The 22,337-nt window shown below is 56.4% G+C and overlaps 1 protein-coding gene and 1 non-coding gene across 2 annotated transcripts in view; both read right to left on the bottom strand.

The window, feature by feature from the left end:
* Positions 1 to 3,963: 3,963 nt before the first annotated feature.
* Positions 3,964 to 22,337, bottom strand: part of LOC150005551 (E3 ubiquitin-protein ligase PDZRN3-like) — a 111,532-nt gene continuing 93,158 nt past the window's right edge. The window contains exons 4-10 of the mRNA XM_090284883.1: positions 18,336 to 18,583; positions 16,160 to 16,235; positions 10,779 to 10,877; positions 9,796 to 9,858; positions 8,323 to 8,424; positions 6,248 to 6,364; positions 3,964 to 5,746 (exon numbers count right to left, since the gene is read on the bottom strand). Coding sequence (XP_090141009.1) covers positions 4,286 to 5,746; positions 6,248 to 6,364; positions 8,323 to 8,424; positions 9,796 to 9,858; positions 10,779 to 10,877; positions 16,160 to 16,235; positions 18,336 to 18,583 — 2,166 coding nt within the window. The 3' untranslated portion in view covers positions 3,964 to 4,285. The remainder of the gene's footprint in view (positions 5,747 to 6,247; positions 6,365 to 8,322; positions 8,425 to 9,795; positions 9,859 to 10,778; positions 10,878 to 16,159; positions 16,236 to 18,335; positions 18,584 to 22,337) is intronic.
* Positions 6,791 to 6,922, bottom strand: LOC150005552 (small nucleolar RNA SNORA67). Its single transcript, XR_016512519.1, has one exon. It is a non-coding gene; the product is annotated as a small nucleolar RNA SNORA67 (small nucleolar RNA).

Genomic DNA, 22,337 nt, shown 5'->3' with positions numbered 1-22,337 from the left:
AAAGCCACTCTCAGAAGATTATAGTCTGTATAATTACATTTCTATAACACGCCTCAAGTGACAAAATTCATAGAAATGGGGAGAAGTTTCTCAGTTCCCAGGGGTGAGGCTCTGGGGTGGGGGCGGAGGAGAGGGGTGCGTGTGGTCAGTGTTTGCTGCATCGGCTGCGCAGCATCTCGACTGTGACGGTCGACACAAACATGTCCCTGGTGAGAAAACGGATGCACACATGTGTGTATACGTAAACAAGGAACATCTGAACAAGAAGTGTGGGTCGTATCCATGGCAACATCCTGGTTGTGACACCGTGAAGTTTTGGGAGGTACCGTCCTTAAGGAAACCACACAATGGCTGCCCAGGATCTCGCTGTGTTTCTCACAATTTCATGTGAGTCTAGCATCATCTCAAAGAATTTTTTAAAGGGAAAAGATGAACTTTCACTTTTCTTTTGAACGGGCCGTGTACTGGGCTTTCTCTCTGCGCCTCTGCCGTCGGCCTGCTGGGAGGTAAACGTGAGCAGGTCTGGACCGGCCGCGGCCATGTACACCGGCTGGCGGCCAGCACACCCCAAGCGCACACGCAGCCGATGCCTGCTGCTGACGCCCCTGCAGGCCGTGCTGGCTGTCATGAGGCAGCATCATGGCACACGGACATCTCAGAAAACACAGACCAGGACGGCTGCGGAGACACAGGCTGCCGCTTCGTCACAGGCCCCGGGGAAAGAGCTGCTCCCGCTGCGGGCCGGTGCCGCCTTCTTTGATGCAAATTCCTACGGGTTGGGCTTGGATCCTGCCTGGAACCTTTCACAGGCAGCAGCAGGATCAGAGTGTGGGACCCCAGAGGAAACATGGGGTCCCTTAACGAAAAGGGGGACGTGACAGCTGTGCTCTGCCAAGTAGGTTGTATCCAGTTATTCTAGGGTGTGGTCAGCTTCTAAAATCGATTTGCAATCCCAGACTCCCACTTTTTATCATTCTAGAGGAAAAACAGCTTTCGGAAAGTAGGCCGCATTAAACAGCGGGGTGACAATGGTTCGCGAGTATTTGGACCCTGGAACCAGACTGTGTGCATTTAAATTCAGCTTTTCTGCAAAATTACAAACTTCCTGACTTTGGGAAATTAACCTTGGAAATGCCAAAATCTACATCCTGATACTAAAAATGTATCATTCTCATTGCTGTATTAAAGTCTGGATAGCCTTGCAGTACTGAAGTCTGTTTATGTGGGATTAATCCAGCATGGAGAGTGGAGTTATGTGCAGCTTGTCTCCTGGCTCTTCCACCCATTTCCTGTGTGACCTTGGGTAAGTCACTTAACCTCTCTGTGCCTCAGTCGCCTCATCTACAAAATGAAGATACTGATAGCACATAGGTTGTTGGGCAGACTTAGTAAATGCATCTGTGAAGCATTCAGAGCAGTGTCTGTTGTGAATAACAAAAAGGCGTGGCTCAGTGGGTTGGGTATAATCCCACAAAGAGAAATGTCACAGGTTCAATCCCCTCAGGGCACAGGCTGGGTCAGAGTTCAGTCCTAGTCAAGGCGCACAAGAGAGGCAACTGATCACTGCTTCTTTCCCTCTCTTTCTCCCTCCTTTTCCCCCTCTCTAAAAATAAATAAAATCTTTAAAAAAATAAATAACGTAACTTCCAATAAGTGCTGCTAGGACAACAAACTCTTTACTTGAATAAGGAAGCCCATTCCTTGGCCCTTCCTCTTGGTGGGAGAAGACAGAATTCACAGCCCTTGCGCTCTGAGTTTAACCCTAGGAAAGGCCGGCATCAAATTTCACCGTGAGCAACTGGGGGGAACGAACTCCAGAGCCATCACAAGCCCCTGAACCTATTTTAATGGCTACAGTGGCTGCGGCTCGGATACCCAACACCTCTCTTCACTACAGTAAGTGTCCCATTTCCTCGAGGTTTACAAGGAGGCTTGGTGGCCGCTCCTTCACTGGTCCCACAGCTCACTGACCCGCCACAGCTGAGCCTGCCGAGTCCTGCCAGCAGCTCTCCCTCCCTCCGCGGGCATCTGATTAACAGCTGGGGGACCAGACGCCTGTGGCTGGCCTGCATCAGGCCACCTCGGAATTAGATTAAGGGAAGGGTCCCAATGTCACAGGTTAAAGTAGTAATTTTTTTTTATCTCTGGACACCTGGGTTCAAACCTCTCTGAAGCCACAAGAGAAAACAGGTTTTGTGGCTTCGGTCCATCCCGCAATTTGTCAACACCCAGCGGGAATACAGCCCTTCCTGAAGGCCATTAACCAAAGCAAGTGGGGTCATCATAGCAAGACTGACAGGCTGCGGGGGGCCCGTGGCCTCGTTAGCTGTGGTGACCCTTCGGACCCCGTGGGCTCATTGATGAGCCACAGTTCTCTGTCTCTTTGAGTCCCCTGCCCATTGATAAGGCGATGGTTGCTAAGACCTTTCCCACTGTCTTTTAGGAGCTGATTTGCTAAATGAGATTTGGGAAACCTTGCATCACATTACAAATTAGGACCAAGTGTATCTACACGATAAAGTGATTCAAAAATTAGTTCATCAAAGGATCTGGCATTGGATGTACATGGATTATAGTTTTTATCTCTGTTCACTTTACTGTGATGGCACAGGGAACCCTAAAAGCCAGAGGTGCATGAGGAGCCCTGATTAGAAACCCCTCTGTCTGATCCTGAGGCTGCCGGTCATTAGGTGGGGGCTCTGTACTTACGGCCATGCGTGCCCCTCAATCCCCCATAATGAGGACACGCAGGGGCGCAATGCTGTTTCCCCAGAGGAGCTAACACTTCCGTGTGCCTTGAGGACTTTATAGTTCACCTGGCTGGTGTCTGTTCTCTGGAAGACGGGCTAGGAGGTCAGAGGCTGCGGTGGGGAGCCTCTCCTGGAAGCCAAGGACCCAGGCTGCTGGAGGTTCAACCCGGAGACTGCTGGGAAACCAGGGCCCAGAGGCCTGCCCTGTGCTGACTCCTCCCTGGAGGGCCCGGATAACAGCGCAGACATCATCACCTCCGCAGAGCCGAGCTCTGAAAGAGGGAGCGGACAGGGGTCTCAATCATGAGGAGCAAGTATTCAGCGTCTTATTTCCATTAAGTGGTTGTAGTGCAAGTGCGACTATTAATTAGTCTCAAGAGTTTGGCCCCAAACGGGGAATTCTGGCTGGAATAGGCTCTGTGGGAGGGACCTATCTCTGAGGTGCTTGGCATCATGGCCAGTGATACGCTTCCCCACCTGTAGCTAGAATTGCTGTGAACACTGTAACCAGGGGACAACGTATAGCAAGTTCATTTGTTAGGATCCTGGGGCTCTTGGAGGCTTGGAAGCCTTGTTATTCTATGAAAATACTGTGTCATTTTCAGATGCGCCTTAGGAACGGGAAGTCGGGCCTCGTTGCCTGTGGTGATCAGAGAGGCAGCAGCTGCACCGTGAAGGGAAAAGGAAACCCTGCAAAAGGCTGTTTTAGAGGCACCACTTCAAAAATGAGAAATCACGTCAGAACATATCAAATAGAAAATAATTTATTTTAACGTCATTTTACTTAATGTTTGTAAGCAATTATGATTTCATGAACTTGCCTGTAACGAGTCTGTCCCTTCAAATCCACACAGCAAAGGTTTGCGACCACGGGCACTTAACACTCACCCCACGACCCTCCGTGCAGCACACGCTCCGACTGGCGGCCATGCCTACAAACATGCCCAGACGTCCACAAAGCTGCACGGTACTCTGCTTTCTGCTTCGACTTTTACGCTCGTTTGGGAACTTTACCCAGAAAAATGTTTCGAGCTGCAATACACATTTAAACACGGCTGGTTTGGGTATGTGTATTAAATCGTTAACTGGTTGGTGGTTTTGAATGGAAGCCCTGACCTAAATAATGCATTAACGGTCACACATATAAACACACTCAGCAAAGTAATATGATACAATAGGGTTCCGTTAACAATGCATACTGGAAGTTGTGTTTGTGCTTTCGGCAGAAAAAAGTGTTTAACTTTTTTAGTATGAATATAGTTTGAACAAGTTATTCTGTGAAAGTATGCTTAATAAAAAGATCTTTTTGAAATTTAAACACTTTATGTAAAAGGTAACAAGTAAAAAAGTACCACTGCTATTTGAAAAAGGCCCTGCTTGTTAATTCTGCCTTCCGAGACGGTTCAGGGTGACTCTTCTCCACTGAGAACAGCGCCATGACCCCGGAGTGGCAAAGCCGGACTGTGAGCGTGACTTTATGACCGGACTGAACGAGGCAGGAGCCGCTACCCCTCGGGCGGTGCTCTGCACCACGCCTACACGGTCGTCACCGAGAGGAAGGAGCTGTACACCCTGGTGCCGTCGGGGGACTTGGCGCCGTGCGTCAGGAGCTCCTGGATCGTCATCCAGTTATCCAGTATCTTTTTGTTCCTCTTCCTCATCATCTTCTTGTGGCTCAGCTCCAGGATGCTCACCTCCCTGCGGTCCTCCTCGGCGGGCTGCTCGCGGGGGCCCTCCAGCCGGCTCTGCAGCAGGAGCGCGCGCCGCCTGCGCTGCTCCCGGGCGCGCGCCACGTGCTGTTTGCGCTCCTCACGGCTCCAGTAGCGGCCCAGCTTCATGTCACTGGCCGCGTCGTCGTCTGTGGTCACACCGCTGCGCTCCTCGCGGATCCGCAGCGCACGCTCCCGCAGCAGCCGGTCGCGCACGGGCCGCTTGGTGATGTAGCGGGAGCCGTCGCTGCGCACCTTCACCTTCCACTCAGCGCGGGGCTCGGGCGGGCCGGCGGGGTCCAGGTCCGTGCACGCGCCGAGCAGGCTCACCTGGCTGTGCGCGTACTCCACGGCCGACTTCTGCTGCACCAGCTGCATGTAGCTGCGGTAGCGCCGCGCGTGCGCCGGGATGTGGGCCAGCTTGTGGGGCGCGTGCACGGGCGGCGTGGGGCCGGGGCCGTCGTCGGGGCTGTGCTCGGGGCTCAGGGCAGCCCCAGGCACGTCCGCATCCTCCGTGATGCACAGCGGACCCTCGGGGGACGGCCCGCAGGCTCCCGCGGTCCCCTCCGCCCCTCTCCGCAGGGAGCTATCCGGGGACATGTCCAGGGCGAGCGGCGTGCTGCGGCAGCTCTCCCCGGTGTTGTAGGCGCTCGAGCTGTCCTTGTCTGACTTCTCAGGGAGCTCGGTGATGTCCGAGAGCTCGCGCCTGCGGCCGTCAGCCTCCACGTCGCAGCCCCGAAAGCCGCCGGGGTGCAGCGTCCAGGCCTCGCGGAGCTGCCGCGCCCGGTGCGCGCGCACGACGCTTAGACACTCCAGCTCGATGCTGCGCAGCTCGGCGTTGAGCAGCTCCAGCTCCCGGTCCACGCTCTCGGGGCCGCCCGCGCCCGCGCCCGCATCCCGCCCCGGACACTTGAGCTCCAGCAGCTCGGCGTCCAGCAGCCCCAGCTCGCCGTCCGCGCTCTCGGGCGCGCTGTACCCCGGGCACTTGAGCTCCAGCAGCCGGCGGAAGCTCTCGCACTCAGCAGAGTCTGCGCAGTCCGCCCAGAGCAAGGCCTCGCCGCCGAAAGGCAGGTCGCCGCTGCCCAGCGTGTCCTGGCTGCACGTGCGCGTCCTTGGCCCGGCCAGCGGGACGCAGGGCGCCGGCACCTCCTCGCCGTTGTTCTCCTGCTCCGAGCTCTCGTCGTTGGGCGTGCTCTCGTCCGTGCGGCCCACGCCGCTGTCCTTCTCGTGCTGGGTGGACAGGATGGTGGCCGTGTCTGTGGTTCCCCCGTCCTCCTCGTGCTGCTTCTGCTCAACGGAAAACAGGAAGGAAGGGTTATGGCGCGGGCGGCCGCGGGCGGCGGCCTGGTGAGGCTTCTGTGGATGGGGGTTTGGGGCCTGCACCTGCCGGCTCGGATCAGCACTAGGGCAGGGCCTGGACTAGCCAGACCCACTCGCCGACCCCTGGCGCCACCTGACCTGAAGGGGTGACCCGGTGCGCGGGAGGGTCGGGCCTTCTCGCTCAGGGACGGTCAGTGGGATGCGATGGTGACAGCGGTGGTGGCATAGATGGACGGGAAGGGGCGCTCCAGCTCCACAGGGGCGGCTTTACTTTTGAAAACGGGTCCCCTCCCTGCTCCACAGGAACCGCCCGCCCGCGTGCTTCCCCTGCCCCTCGGTGGTTTTCTTTCTCCTGGGCGCACGGCTCACAGATCACGCAGGGCATGGGACCAGCGCCCGCCCGCGCTCCTGCCGCTGGGCGGCGGCTTCCGAAGGGCCTCGTGGGGTGCGGACGCCCGCGGACCTCACCTGGTGCCGCAGGCCGGCTGTGCAGCGCATGGCGTGGCGGTGCTGCTCCTCCAGCATGTCCATGTGCAGCTGCTCCAGGAGGTCGTTCCTGTCGTCGTCCATCCAGCCCTCGTCCAGCTGCGGAAAGCAGCAGCCAGCACACGCCTCAGGGGCAGCCCCGTGCGTTCACTCAGTTAGCTGACACTTTTAAAGGACAGTCACTTCCTCGGGAGAGCGACTCGGCTGCCTGGCTCTGTGTGGGAACACTGCCCCGCCCTGCCCACCTCTGGGACGTCTCCAGGGCCCGCTGGTTTATTTTTGCAGGGTGAAGCTCCTTCACCCACCGCAGCCCCTTTCGGAGACGCAGGCCATGGGGCGGGGCTGGGGCAGGGAGCCCTGCACCCCACACACAGCCCCCCCACCAGCACAGCTGGCCCTGCTCTTGCTCGTCCCTAAAGGAGTCCGTTCATCAGGCCCGTGACCCACAGCCCATGTGTCAAGTCTGGCCTTTATCTGTTTTAATAAAAAGTTTGTTGACCAATGTTTCTTCCTTTCTTTCTTTTTACATGTAGGCTGCCAAAGGAAAGCAAAGGAAATTCTGCATGACCTCCCCTGAAAACCTGATTTTCTTCCAAGTTTCTACTTTCCTGAAGAGGGGGCATTATGAGGCCCCTTGGAGAAGGAATCACCTTGGTTTCTTTCATTAAAAAATAAAAGTGCTTTGGCTGGTGTGGCTCAGTGGATTGAGCGCTGGCCTGCAAACCAAAGGGTCGCCAGTTCGATTCCCAGTCAGGGCACATGCTTGGGTTGCAGGCCAGGTCTCCAGTTGGGGGTGCATGAGAGGCAACCACACATGGATGTTTCTCTCCCTCTCTCCCTCCCTCCCCCTCTCTAAAGATAAATAAATAAAATCTTAAAAAGAAACTATACCATGTTTAAGGTATACATCGTGGTTTGGTAAATAGTGAGATCATTACTATAGTCGAGCTAATGAATGTCATCTCACAGTTACTTTCTGGTGATAAGCGCACCTGAAATGGACTCTCTCAGCAGCTTCCCAGTGGTCAGGCCAGTGTTAGTCTACTCATCATGCTGTGCCCCTGCACCCGCAGCTGTGCCTGTGCCCAGAGCTGGGCTGGGCATGAGCCAGACCTCAGGATCGGACAACCTGATGGTCACGGCCCTGCAGAGTCCCATTCCACACTTCCTCTTCTCCCCCATTCAACCCCTGCACTGGCGCACCTGCTGGGCCTGTGTGTAGTCCTTTAATTACATTTGCCCTTTGTTATTACTGATTTTGTACTGGTTTGGGAGTCATTATTTCCTTGTTTCCTACAAGAAGCATAATTGGTTGGTACAAAATAGACAGGGGTAAGTTAAGAATAATATAGGAAAGGATGAAGCCAAAGAAGTTGTATGCATGACTCATGGATATAAACTAAGGGGGGGTGGGATTGCTGAAGGGAATGAGGGTACTGGGCAGAGGGGAGCAAAGGGAAAAAATTGGAACTACTGTAACAACATAATCAATAAAATATACTTAAAAATATAACAATAATATTTCAACCATGTAAAGTGAACAGCAGTCAACAGCGGTATTAAAGAACCATTATCACTGTCATTAACAAATGAGGAAAGACTTTAAGGTTCAAGTACTCTTCTAGTTTTCTGGGAACCTCAGGTCATATAATACACATCATGGTCTGTGACGCAATATTTGCTCCATAAGATGCACAGACATTTCCCCCCACTTTTGGGGGAAAAAGAATTTGTCTTATGGTGTGAAAAATACAGTATTTTAAAGGAAGAGCACATACAAAGGTGCAGGCCACTTTTTAAACATATGAAAAGAAACATGAATTTTTTAAGTGAACCTTATATTTAACCTAACGATCCTTCAATGGGCCGGGGTGGGCGTCGGCACCGAGCTCAAACGGTTAAAACAGAAAACAGGCTCTAAGTCTCACATGAGACCACCTTCCCAGGGTACAGAGTGTGTTCGAGTTCGGACCCGACACTTGGGCGGGGCTCCCCAGGACGGGAGTGCAGCTTTGGGTTAGAAACACGCACCAGCTCCTCGCTCCGGACGGACTCACCTGGAGCTCCGGCCTTGCGACGAGCAAGGAGAAGTTCCTGTTTTCTTCACTGGTGAGAAGGGCCAGAGCCTCTTCCCGGTCCCGCACCTCCATCCCGTTAATCTGAAAAACAACGGCGGGGGGTGGACACCCGCAGTCAGATCACACACCATCACACACACACAGGACCTGCACGGAGCCTGAAAAGAATGCTGACTGCCAGTGGGAGAGGCCGTGGGGGGCCCAGGACAGAGCCTCTGGGCGTCCAAGGCCGGTGTACAGTGGGAGCCATGTGAACGGAAGCGTGTGGAGGAGGGACACGTAAGCCATTTATGCAATCGGAAGCAGCAGCAGGTCCCATGGGAACGTTATGGAAACTGAGGGCGGAGCACGTGGAAGGACACATGGTGCCTGTGTGCCCCGTCTGACACTTGAACTTGTTCAGGCGGGACAGACGGTCGGTCAGTGGGAGGGGCTGTCTCGCCGTCACACCTGGTAACCCTGCGGCGGGGCTTTTGCTTCCGGTCCGGGAAATGCTGGGCTCTGCCGCCCTGGGTTTCAGTCCCAGGTGGGCGGCTTCTCCGGGAGACAAAGGGGTGGCCCCACTGAGCTGGGAGGTGAGTCTTCCACCGACTCCTGACACCAGTGACCCAACAGGCAAGCAAAGGGGCAACCGTACTGGTTGGGGTGACGGATCTCAGTGACAAGGAGAAATGGGGTTGCCAGGACGGAGGCAGACAGGGCCATGCCCAGTGGCAGTTGCTGATGGAAACCCATGCGGCCTCGGAAGCCTACGGCAATGAAGGTTTGGGGGGTCCTCCAGCTGGGGGACCCCGAGCAGCTGTCTGACTGGGTTAAGTCTGAGGAAATGTGATATAAGCGGTGGAAAAGGATAAAATCACTCCTGGTGGGGAATGTAATGACAGGTACGGCACAGCAGATTGGAAGAGGCAGAGCTAAGCTTGGGGGGCCGTGAACCGAGGCACCCCCATTTCTGTGAGATGAGAAAAGGCCGGGGAAAGGTCTCGTTGTGACTCAAGAGCAGCAGGCTTGAGGCAAAGAACGGCCCTTGGCAGCCGTCCCATTAAATGCCAAGATGTCCCCATTTTAAAGACAAGACCAATCTTTAAATACTTGTTCCAAAATGAATGGTTCAGTGAAACCTACAACAAGAATCACTGTGGTTCCCGAGTTACAAACTGTGGGCCTGGTCAGCCCCTCGCAGGCTGTCTTTGGCCCAAAGAGGCCTGAGGACAAGGAGGCGGGGCCGCCCCTGTGCGGGCGCCGGGTGAGTGGGGCGCCCGCTGCCCAGCCTCCGTCCTCCCCTCTCCCAGGGCGTTTCCCGTCCCCGGCCGTGCTGCGCCGGTGCGCGTAACTCGCCCGCCGACTACACACCCGCCTTTGTGCTCCTCGTTCTTTAACCCTGGGCTGTTATCAGAACCATCTGCTCTGTGGCCACAGGCAGAACCGCGGCCACCGCGGACGCCAGCCTACCTGGATGATGCGGTCTCCTTCCCGGATGCGCCCGTCCTTGGCCGCGATGCTGTTCGGGTCGATCTGGAACACACAGTGCATGTCTCAGTGCTTGTTGGGTGGGTCACTCAACACATATGGACGTGACAGCACCTCTCGGCGCTGCCTCTAACTCAGCCCTGCCCGTCTCTGAATGAGGCTCAGTGCCGTGCATGGGAGAAAATGGGGCTCGACCCCTCAGTGTCCAAGCACCTCCCAGCGTGTCCTCGGGCCCCTGCATGACAACCCTGTCACCCAGCCCCGGGCACAGGCGCTGTGGCCTCAGGGCCTCTTGCTACATAGAAATGAAAACCGGGTGACATACGACCCTTCAGGACGGTGACCAGCACCCATGCCTCTTCCTTTACCACGTGCGTAATTACACTTTGGAAAATAACCTTAAGAGAGAAGTGGACGTCCGGACTGTGGGGAGGAGGGATGAAGAACCCCTAGAGGGAAGGCCCCTGAGCCTGGCAGACACACCCCCAGCTCATCCCACAGACAGACCCCACGGCTGGACAAAACGGTGCCTGTGATGCAAACGTGGGGGTCACTGGCTTTGCACAGCCTCCTGCAGGAGGATCAAAGCGCCTTCCATTCACATACTTGGAGGTACACTTAGCGCCTATCAACCCAACTGCCCATATTTGACCAAAAGGACAAAGAACTACAGGGCCTTTCTACAAAGTGCAGGCTATTCCATCCACCATCGTCCGACGGGCGCGAGACTGAAGCGTGCGTCCGCCCCTCCCTCGGGACAAGCTGCTGCGCTGTCGCACGTCCAGCCTCCCAGCTCCTCCAGGGCAACTTCGCCTCCGGCGCTGCCATCACGACTCAGCCCCCATGAAAGCCGCAACCGCGAGGGAGGGGACAGAGAAGTGCGTGTGCGTCCTTCCGAGGGTTTCTCAGTGAGCCAGAGCTGAGGCTGGTGAACGCGGCAAAGAACAGAAACGCACGCTTCTTACCTCGCTGATGTAGATCCCGATGTCCTCCTCGTCGTCCGTCCGGTAGCACACGGTGAGGCCCAGCTTGTCCTGGCTGTTCACGCGGTACAGGTCCACTTCCTGGCAAGGGAGGGCGCCCCGTGAGACCCCGCAGACGGTGGCCGCCGCCTGCCGGGGCCTCAGGGCTTCACAAATGTTCTGTTTCAATGATGAACTGAACTTCTCTGCAGCCGACTATGGCGAGGGGTTAGCTCACGTAACAAAGAGGGACTGTGGACAAGGGGTCCACGCCCGCCCAGGGCATTCCTGACCTTTCAGTCAATATGAAGTCATTTTGAAAATAGTTATTTTATTGATCCCAACCCCCCAATTACCTATTTCTCACTCAGCATCAAGACTTTGGGGAGATGGCTTTCAGAAAGCATTCCTTCCGTGTCTGCCCCCAACAGGAACGTGTCTGCCCCCAACCGCCCAGCCATTCACCGCAGACACTCCCGACATGTTTGGTGAGATTATTCCACATCGCGTTGCCTTAACAGTTACAGGAACAGAACGTGCAGACAGGTTACATGTAAACGGATCCAAGACGGGAGAGTAACGTGATAGCAGCAATTAATGCTTCCCACGACAGCTGCGGTATTTACAGTCGAGAAATTACTTTCAGCCGCCATTACTGTAAATTAAATACGATGAGAGCCAAGTGAGCTGGACAGCGAGGCACGCGCACAAGGGGTGCTGGGATATCTGTCAGGGAGGCCGTGGGCCCCATGGAGCCAGAGCTCCGCCGTGGCTGAGCCCGGAGGAAGTTCTGGGGCCCGAGAGCAGCCCCCGGCCCGGCGCCCTCGCAGCCAGGTCGCCGAGGGCTGAGCTTGATCCTGCAGCTGTGGCTGTCGCCCACATGAAAGGGCTGTCTGCCTGGTTGAAGTGGCCCCTCTAGCACATCCCATGGTCTGGCAGATCCCAGACCTGGTGGGGACCAATTCCTCTCCAGGCTCTCTGCAGAGGGTGGTTACGTTGCAGTTACGTTTGTGGCAAAGCTCATCACGGTTACATGGCAGCTGATTCCTATCCCCCGCCCTCCCCACCCCGAGAGGCAGGTGCCCAATACCACGGCCACTGTGTGGGCAGAACAGCAGGGTGTGAAGACGAGGGGCTGAGTGTGGCAGGCAATGGGGCTGGGCCAGCTAGGACCCCTCCGCCCAGTGCAAGAACTCATGTTTCATTTCAGCATCGTGGGAAGCCGAGACATGGTTTTCTGTGTGGGCAGGGCCATGGCCCGAAGGCTGTGGTCGGCGGCCTTCCTGCTGCCACGTGGAGTATAATGTGGGGGTGGGGGTGGGGCTTGGAGACCTCAGATCTCAACTCAGCCCCTTCCTAGCAGCGTCGTCCTCCTCGGGGCCGCGCCCGCGCCCGAGTCCTCACTGCAGTTCCTGGCCGGCCCAGGAAGGCGGCGCGGGTGTGTCTGAGGGCAGCCACAGTGCAGTTTATGACCAGACGCGGTATCTGGGGCTCCGTGGAAATAACCATTCCTCAACATTGCGGGGTGTTTTACAGATTCTCAGAGCTTCCTTCTGGCTGCGGAGGCTGAGTCTCCACAACTGAGCATGGAGGCACGTCTGTCTGTGACGACGGAGATAAGATTTCCAAGACCCTTAATCAAACGGGTATGAATAATGCACAGCGTTCTCTGGATTACAGCCCCCCCGCCTCCGGGTCCTGCTGCTATTGGTCCAGATGGACCGCTGGATGAAGATGAGCCGCTGAGTCTGACATTTCAGATGAGGCCCCTCCACCGAGGCAAGCAGAGCTGTGTGCTCCAGCGCCAGCCACCTTCGGCAGAACTCCTGAGCTTGCTGGTGCGGCAAGGCCGCGCGCAAGTCCTGAAGTTACCTCAACACTGTCTGTGCCTGCTGCCGTGTGGGATGTAGCAGTGCCTCTAAAAACACTGCGTTTTCCTTCCCCTTAAATTCACCTTGAAGGTGGGGTAGGGGAAGAAGGCATTTACGTCTTCACTCAACAGATACGAATCGGGGGCCACCACACGCCAGCACCAGCCAGACAGGGGGCACAGAGTGTATGAGTCAGGCTTTCGAGTCCGCTGGGGCGTGGATTCTAGTGGGGGCCGGGGGCCTTCGCGGAGAGCGGGGCATCTTCTCTGGGGGAAGTGCCATGCAGGCGGGGACAGGAGCAGGCGGGAGGTCTCGGTGGCAGGTCGGGGCACAAACAGGGACCAAGTCCCCATGGCTCCAGGCGGCTTGGTGGGGGCAGGGCTGAGCAGGGAAGGCTCTGGAGGAGCTGCAGCAACGCTGGTGGACTGGCCGGGTGTCCTGGGTTTACTCCCAGCCCCTGTGACCTGCTCGGCTCCTCTAGGGACCCAGGTCTGGGGAGCGAGCAGTCAGGCCCCGGAGAGCAGAGCTCCTCCCCGCCGGGTCTCAGAATCACGGCCACAGAGCACACGCAGCGGGTGGCAGCAGCACCCCCTGCAGACCCGCTACTGGGGAGCGGCTGGGAAACTGAAACCGCAGACTCGGTCTGAGCCGCCTGCTTTCTCCCTTGCTCGCGGGCGGGATGCTGCAGAGCAGGTGCCCGAGCATTTACGGGTGAGTTGGCTGCCGGGCCCCGGGGTGCACGTGGCACAGCCCTTCCAACTCGGAACAGTTTGCCAACAGCAGGGACTGACACATAAATACGACCGCTTTCTGTGCTTTAAAGGTGGAAACACCTGTTTTCCTCTGTGCACTTGCTCCTAGGACATGGTGAGGTGTGCACGGCCTTCCCCCCGCCCGTGTCATGTCCACGGAGCCAGCGCCTCGTGACAGGTGTGGACGTGCGTCTGATTCAGCTGCGATGTGACTGCGGAGCTGCGGCTGCCACTCACTCATGCAGGGACCCCGCGTGGGATACGGCAGATGGACCTGCCTTACAGAAATCTCGGGGGGCAGTGGGGAGGACGGGATGGGCCTGCTTTAGGGAACTCAGTTCTTAGCAGGAGGTTGTCTATGAACCGTGATGAACGGACTGGCCACCTTCCCAACACTGGGCTCCACAACTACACTCCTGGGAGCCCGGGGGACCCTCCTGGTGAGTGGCTGCAGGGAGCTTCAGGGGGACACTCCCGAGTCCTCAGCTCAGGGCATGGGACGGCTGCTCTTCCAAACCCACCAGGTCAGTGAACAGAAACAGCCGGGCAACGTCTCAGCTGCTCTGGGCACACAGCCTCGGGCCTGGTGTGGCTTCTCGGCTCAGCGTGACAGCCCTCGGAGAAGGACCACGTCGGGTTTCTAGGGGATGAAAGCTCCTGTCTGTCTGACGGTGCTCACGGCGTGTGGGCCTGGGAAACAGGAGCTCCAGGCCAGACGCGACATTTCCTGGGACATCTGCGCAGCGAAAGGTGAGCGGGACGGAGGTGAGCGTGGCGTGACGCTGTGGCATCAAAGGGCTGAATTAAAACACTGACTAGTTTTCTGAACATGGGGAGGCCTGGCTGAGTCACTCGCATCCCTCAGACGTCACTCTGTATGGCCACGGAGCACCCACCCAGGAACACCACAGAGGCGCCGTGGGAGCTCCGTGGCCACCCAGGAACGACACACAGGCGCCGTGGGAGCTCTGTGGCCACCCAGGACTGTTCTCCTGCAGAGAAAGCACGGCTCCCATCACATCCTCGAAGGCACTGGAACCGAAGTGGAACTGAGGCCGAGTGCATAAAGGCAAACTTAACTGAAAGCCCAAGACTTAAAAAGTCTACACAGGACCTTCAATCTAGCTCCTGAGATATCTGACAGTTTTAAAGACCTCTACTTTGTCACATGGTGGCGACATCAAGAAGCAGTATTCTCCTACAAGGATTACTTGATAGCCCTTCTTGCGAAGCAGTGATGCAGGACCTGCAGATCCGGGGAATGTTAACAGGTACTTGGCCAAAGAGAGGTCCTCAGCGCAAACAGCTGGGTCTGGAAGCTCTGCCGCAGGCCCCCTCCCAAGACATTGATCATTCTGGGAGCCCTCAAGCAGGGAAACCTGGTGGCTGCTGTCCGGTCTGACATTTCCCAGACGCACTGGATCTTGGACACGCCTCTGGAACCAGCTCTGCCACCGGGGAGATGGGACATTATAACTAGAGGCAGAACCTTCCTTTTCTGAGAGGCACGAGGCTGTGTGTCCCGGACCGGTCGCTGCATGGCCCCTGCGTTAGTCCATGGTTGACAGCAAGCGGCAACAGCCACCAGCACTTTCTACGTCAGAATAACTGTCATTCTGGTTTAGACGTTGGGGAGAAATTGACAGTCACACCTGCAATGCCAAATACATTGCCTGTTGGCAGTTGGCGGGGCATGAACGGCCAGTGAAGGGTCACTTGTGCACTTTTGTGATTATTGTCTTCGGTTTTGGAACAGAAGCTCTTGGTGACTTGAAAGCAGTGCTGGAGGAACACAGCTGCCTCCTACTGCTCCTCCCCTTCTGCCACTGCAGCACCCCAACCCACTCAACCTCACAGGTGTGGGGGGGGGGGCGCCGGGATCACACGACAGCTGGCCGTGAACCGGAAGGAGGCGGTACCGGGTTTTCCCTGGCTGACCTTCCCGTCGTGCCGAAGGGTTTACCTCTCAATTTCAGGTCTCCTTTTAAAGGCATCCTACTACCCTGCTCTAAAAACTGGTCTTCAAAGAATACTCTATTTTGAAATATGGAACAGCGTTTTCCCAGGAGCATAAATAAGCACACCTTGAAAGCTGACTTGATTTCTCTCCACTTTCTAGCACTCCTACTGAAGGGGAAACGAGCAGCAGAACTCTGGGGCCGGATGTCCTCTGAACAGTGTACGCCTTGGAGGCCAGTTTGACCTTAGTCAGCATCTAGAATTTCGAGTCCTCTTTGGCCTCATATGACACATGAGGGAGTCATGGGTTTGCTTAATTTCTGCAAGATCAGACTCAGAAAACGTTCAGCGGGGCAATCAGCAGGCAGACCTCCGCTGCCGGGGGTAGGCAGCGTCCCCTCGGCCCTCTGCCACCCGCTCTGGAGGGGCACGAGCGTGGACGTGCCAACGCAGGAGAGAGGCGGGGGCTCGCAGCAGTTACGTGTGCGGGGCAGCTCAGGCGGGAGCAGGTCATGTGGCTTCACACACCGGAGCAGGAGGTGTACTCTTCTGAGTACTTTAAACAACAAAAATTTCCCTATGAACCAATGTCACCCAGTAAATATAACTGTAAAGATTGAGAAAAACATGCAGATTTTGCTCTGGGATCTGGTGGCCAAGCTGCTGCGGAGGGAGGCGAGCTGATGTGCAGCTGAAGCCGCGGGAGGTCGTGCTCTGGGAATAAACCCCCTGGGAGTTGCTCGGCTTGTGCTTACAGAGAACGCACTGTCTTCTGTGGCCCCGAAATCAGAGGACACCTCACCTCCAGCTCCAGTTCCTCCCTGTCCACGTCCTGAGGGTAGTCGCTGGGGTCGTAGTACTCGTGGGCCGAGGGGTGCCTGTGGACCGAGGGGTGAGAGGTGAGGCGCTGGCGCAGCCAGGGGCCTGCTTTCACGGCCCGTTGCAGCCTGGCCGAGGCAGGCAGGTAGCAGGGTCCGGCACAGCCCCCACACCTCCCGCTGTGTTTCCCAGCTCAGTGGCACTCCCATCACGCATCTCCATGCGTACACATGCACACACATGCCCACGGTTACAGACATGCACAAGTGCACACCACACACAAGAGCACACTGCAACAGACACACACACGTGGACACACGCTCACATGTGCACACAGAGCATACCATACACAGATGTGCACATGTGCGCACGTGTGCATGCTGCACACGCAGGACATGCATGCAGGAGAACTGAGACTGTGTGTCTCCAAGGCCCGCATATGTGACTCGGTTCTCAGAACCCAGCGCGTCTCTGGAAACAGGTGCGCAGGCAGCAGCTCTGAACGGTGCCAGAGGGGACGCAGAGCTTCAGCCCGGACTGCTGGTTGGGGACCTGAACCTTCCTGCTCTCCAAGGACGGTGTGACAGTCAACAGGCTCTGGTCTCACCGCCTGGCACGTGGTTTTGGAAGGGCAGACCAGACACATGTGGTCGTTCAATCGGGACCTCTGTGGGGCGTCCTGTGCTGGGGATATGGCTGGGAGGCCGGCTGGCAGGTGTCGAGTTAACCCTCAACCTGACGCATGCGCCTACTGATCTCTGACCTTGCAGCCAGACTGCAGAGGTCTGACCTCTAGACACTCGTGACATTTCTCAAGTTGCCCCTTGGGGAGGAGTCATGTCACAGCAACTAGACTTGAGAGAAAATTAGGGATTTTGCTTTGAGAAGGTCGTCACGGGGACAGATCAACGCGTGAGTGCGGGAGTTGTCCCTCAGAACTAACTGGGGTCATGCCCGATGGCCCGTGACAACTGGCAGCTGAGGAGAGACAGACCTGCCAGCGGACCACACGTCCGCGGAGCAGCACTGCAGAGCTGCAGCCTCTGCACAGAGGGGACAGTGTGCGGAACACGGGGACTGCTGTCTGCACATGCTCTGCCACGCCCTCCCGTGCTGTCACCGTAGCCGCAAGCCTGGGCACTGGCCCTGGGTCCGGTCACAGCTAACCATGACAAGCAGGGGTGAAGCCACCTGTCACCCTGCCAGCAATGGAGGTAAAAACAAGAGGTCCCACGGGGTTTCCTTGGGTGATCCCCAGGGGAGGCAGAAATGTCCTTTGCGATAACTTGCCAGGGAGTTACCTGAGCAAGGAGCAACATGGGAGGAGGGTGGAGGGACAGACCTCAGCTAGAGACTGGCCGCAGGGGATGTCAGGCGTGTGGCGTCACATGTGACAAGCTACACTGAACTGACATCTTTTAAGCCAGTGGCTGTGCTTAGAAAATTCCTTGCCTTCCATTTTGTTCTTAAATGTTTAGCATCAAGCACGAAATAAGGGCAATCGCTGCTCGCGCTGCCCGAGAGCTTTGCGCACGTTATTGCGCTGAATCCAGCGATGCCGGGCAGCAGGCGCCGCTATGACCCCATTTCAACACGGGAAAGATGAAGCTCAGGGCAGAGAACGCAGGTCGCCCCAGCTGCTGGGCCAGACACCCGCCTGACCCCAGTGAGGGCGTGCGAGGCTGTGAGCTCCTGGGACGGGGCTCCGTGGGGACGACGGGCGTGGTGACTGCCACGCGGAGCTCACACGAGGCCGCTGCGGGCTTGCCGCACGGACCCGGTTTGCGACAGAACCTGGGGGAGCGGAACCCACAGCCTCTTTCCACCCGGAACTCCCTTTGCTGCCTTTACACGGAGCCGTGGCAGCCCCTTCCCGCTGCGCCCTTCACACTGCCATTTGCGGTGATTAAATTTTATTTGGAAACAACTTTTACGACCATTAGGAAGTAATTTTGTTCTTAGAATATAATTTGAATAACTCTGCTCCAGGCTTATAATAATTAATATGTCAGAGCAGCTTTGAGCAGGATTCAATTTATCGCCTCCATAAACAATAGCGGGAAACACGGGCAGTGAGACATGCTAATTTCTCACTGCGTGGAGGGGGTCACCGGCCGTGGGGTCTGCTTCAGCCCAGTGACACACGGCGCGCTACTTACTCCTCCGGGGACAGGTAGGGCTCCAGTGCGGGCAGCGGGGGCGGGGGCATCTTGGAGAGGGCCACGATGTGCTCGAAGGTGATGTCGGTCTGCGTGCCCACGTCCACCAGCTGCGCGTCCGACGGTGCCGGGAACGCCCGGGGCCGCGGTGCCCTCCTCAGCACCTGCACCACGATGGGCTCCTTGGCCGTCTTGAACACTTCCACCGCCTGGTCGTGCGTGGCTCTGGATAAGTCTTTGCCATTGACCTGCCGGAAAGATTTTGGGTGGGATAAGATTCTAATTAAGCAGGATCTGGAAAAGCTGTTTTTGTGTGTGAGCAGCTGGAAGCGGGGACCGCGTCGATGTCAGAGGATGTGATTCTCCAAGTCTCAGGGTTCGGAGGAAAGCCTGGGGGACGGGAGCATGGCGGGGGGTGCATGGGGAGGCGCGCGCTCCGGCATTCACTATAAGATCGCACAGCGGGAGTCGCGGCTTCCCGCTGGAACGTCTGGACTGCAATGGCTTCCTCTGCCTGGGAGGCGAGAGGGCAGCCTCAGGTGCAGAGCTGTTACCAGGAATAAGAGCTAATCATTAACTAGAAACTGATTACATTGTTATGTTTTAAGGGTGCGTATTTTCCAGCTTGTGTCAGGTGACATAATTGTTGCTTTTACGGAAGTGATATGAAGCTTGCTTTTTAAATGAATTCCTTTGCTTTTCTTTATAAAGCCAACTGAAAACGTTAAGTGAACAGTAACCCGGGCCATCGGTGGGCACAGCGGATGTCGCGAAGGAGCTTCGATGGCTGACGTTTTGGCCGACGTCTGGGAAAGGACAGTTTAACGGTGGCGGCACTTCCCTGTGTATGTGGCCCTTGCTGCCGCCGTCCTCTACTCCCGCCTCCGATGGCATCAAGGGGACGACACGAGGCCACCTGGGCGGTCATGGTGGCTGAGGACTCTGGATGCTGCGTCCAGGATTCTCTCCACTGGCACCGTCAGCACTAACGCAGCTCAGGCAGCCACACGGCCACTTACACAAGAGGAAAGAGAAGCCAGGGGAAGTCACCCCCAGCAACACGGACCTCCAGCTGCTCCCACCCCCACAACCCAGGCCCACACCACCACCTTCCTGCAGTCTGGTCACATCTAAGGATTGCACACATGAACATCATCAGGCTCCCAAATAGTTCAATACCATCCCCCAAGTGGTGGGTTTGCTTTTTAAAGGCAAATATAAAATCATGGTATAGGAATCATATTCTCGTCTGCAGAATATACAAGGTTTGTCCAGAAGGTATCCATCCAGCCATGTAATATGAAAAATAGACATTTCTTGAAGAAGATACAAGAAACATTGTACACAGGACAATGACACCTCAGTCTCTTCAAAGCAGGCACCTGGGGACCTCACACCGTTCTCCCAAATGCCATTAGCTGCCCCATTGTATTTTCCTGAATCTCATTGACGGTCTGAAATCTCTTCCCTTTCAAAGGTGATTTTAGTTTTGGGAAAAGCCAGAAGTCACAGGGTGTCACATCTGGGCTGTGGGGGGCTGAGTTACCTGGGTGATTGGATGTTTTACCAAAAAACTGCAGGAGACGTGATGCATGAGCAGGTGTGTTGTCACGATGAAGCTGCGAATCACCAGCTGCCCACAGCTGTGCCCTGAGTCATCCAAATAGTTTCCACAGAGGGATGTTCAAACTGAACGCAAGAACTGATGCAGATTCGTTACTTTGCTGCTTGCTCAGTCATTTTGAATGCGACAGCCACACAGCACACATGCTCACTCAACGGCGTCTACTGCCCCCACTGACTAGTACAGTGAGGTCGCCATTGTTCACACATGTGCATTCCAGTCCCCTCCCCTTGGCTGCCAGGTCACATCGATGTCACGCAAACTAACAATGGCTGTACTTTTTCTGGACAGACCTTGTGTACCTTCAGAAGTTCCTCAACTTCTCACATCTTCTTCGGAGAGAAACACTGACAAAGTCATGTCATTTAATATGGTAACTTAATCCTGAATTTAAGTCCCCTTGATTAATGTTACATTCGTTCAATATGCATGCTTTTAGCGTTTACTTGTAATGCCACAATGAACAATGACCCTCTCCCTCTCTGGCACATGCGTCTCCCCCTTAGGGTCTCCCGCTTCAAAGTACATGGGCGAGTAAGTCCGTCCTCTGCGGTGCGGGCCCCGGGTCTCCCTCTGTCCGAGCAGAACCCAACAGCTGATTCTGCAGCTCATGTCCTGGGTTTCCCAGCCCTCCCACCTGCCCCTGCGGGTCAGTGCCAGGAAACCACTCCTGGGTGGAGGACGAGATGCCAGAGTCTGTCCTTGTAATGAAACCCAGACGCGTCACACAGCGGGGTCACTAATGGTCTGGATTCTGTCCATGTAGGCAGTAGACTTGTATCAGGAGAGAGCTGCACAGAGTCTGGGCCGCAGCCTGACTCCAGCGCGCAGGAAGCGAGGGATGGAGGAGCCGCCAGACTCTTGAAATCCTCCCCCTGGCGGGGCGGAAAGACCAGGGTTTCACACACAACTGTCTTCACGCTTCCTCCTTCGAGAAAACACTGAAAGGCCACAAAGGAATTCTTCCCAGTTTTCCAAACCAACTGACCATCCTGCCCCGTCCTGCTCGGAGCCTGGACGCCGAGGCCTTGGACAAGGCAATGAGGAGGGGGTGGGGGTGGTCAGAAGCCACCTGGAGGCGCGTGAAGTCCTTGCGGAGGCAGAACTACCTGAGCCGAATTCCCCACCAATGCGTGGCCGCAGGGGCCACACAACCCAGGAACTTACAACACGCTGGTACACCTGTCCCTTAGGAGAGGAGGGCGAGGCCACGGCCGGCCAGCCACACTGCGCCCCTGCCCTTGGCAGTCACAGGGGACAGCGCGCAGCAGAGGCGGCTTCACCTGCAGGAGCTTGGACGCGAGGCCTTTCGATGGGTCCCCAGACACGCCCAGCCGGTGCTTCCGCTTCTATTTAGAACCCCAGGCCTGTTGCCACAGGGAGCCTCCAGGCGTCTCCGCTGGGAACCTCCTGGTCGCGGCTCCACCAGCTGTCCTGGGGGCCTCGTTCTGCACCACAGTTAGGTCTCGAAAACAGCGCTGGAGGCCACGTCAGCTGCCTGGACACCAAGCAGCCTTCCTGCGTCCCCTCGGCCAACAGAGCTCGAATTTCGAGGCCTCCACCCCACGGGAGCACTCCCCGGGGACCCCTGAGGTGTGGACCTGGCGGCTCGGCAGGCCTGGTGGCCCCGCTCCAGCTGCCCGGGGCTGGGTGCAGGCCGTGCCCGCAGGCGCTTCAGGGAGCCTGTCAGGGAGCTCTGAGGCTCTGTCCCTCCTCAAAGCAGGACACCAGGCAGGGACGGCCCTTCCCGCTCTGGGCAGAGCGCCTGCTTGTGCAGCCTGAGCTCCTGGGCGTCCCCAGATCCTGTTGGGAGCCAGTCCTGATGCTAAATAAACGCCCTGAGGAGGACAGAGCAGAAACACGCAGAAACACACAGAGCAGAAACACGCAGAAACACACAAACACACAGAGCAGAAACATGCAGAAACATACAGAAACACAAAGCAGAAACATGCAGAGCGGAAACACGCAGAAACACACAAACACACAGCAGAAACACTCAGAAACATACAGAAACACACAAAGCAGAAAACACAGAGCGGAAACATGCAGAAACACACAGAGCAGAAACACGCAGAAACGCACAGAGCAGAAACACGCACAAACACACAGAGCAGAAACACGCACAAACATACAGAAACACACAAAGCAGAAACACGCAGAGCGGAAACACGCAGAAACACACAGAGCAGAAACATGCAGAAACGCACAGAGCAGAAACATGCAGAAACACGCAGAGCAGAAACACGCAGAGCGGAAACACGCAGAGCAGAGACATGCGGAGCTGGAGTCTTTGTTGATACCATGGAGCAAACGAACCTCAGAGCCTCTGACCCCCAAACTCTTGGCATAACCGTAGTTATAGCCCTTACACTCCA

The sequence above is a fragment of the Furipterus horrens genome, unplaced genomic scaffold (genome assembly GCF_987537825.1).
Source record: "Furipterus horrens unplaced genomic scaffold, mFurHor1.1.pri manual_scaffold_7, whole genome shotgun sequence".
Classification (NCBI taxonomy): domain Eukaryota; kingdom Metazoa; phylum Chordata; class Mammalia; order Chiroptera; family Furipteridae; genus Furipterus; species Furipterus horrens.
This window is presented reverse-complemented; position numbering and strand designations above follow the sequence as displayed.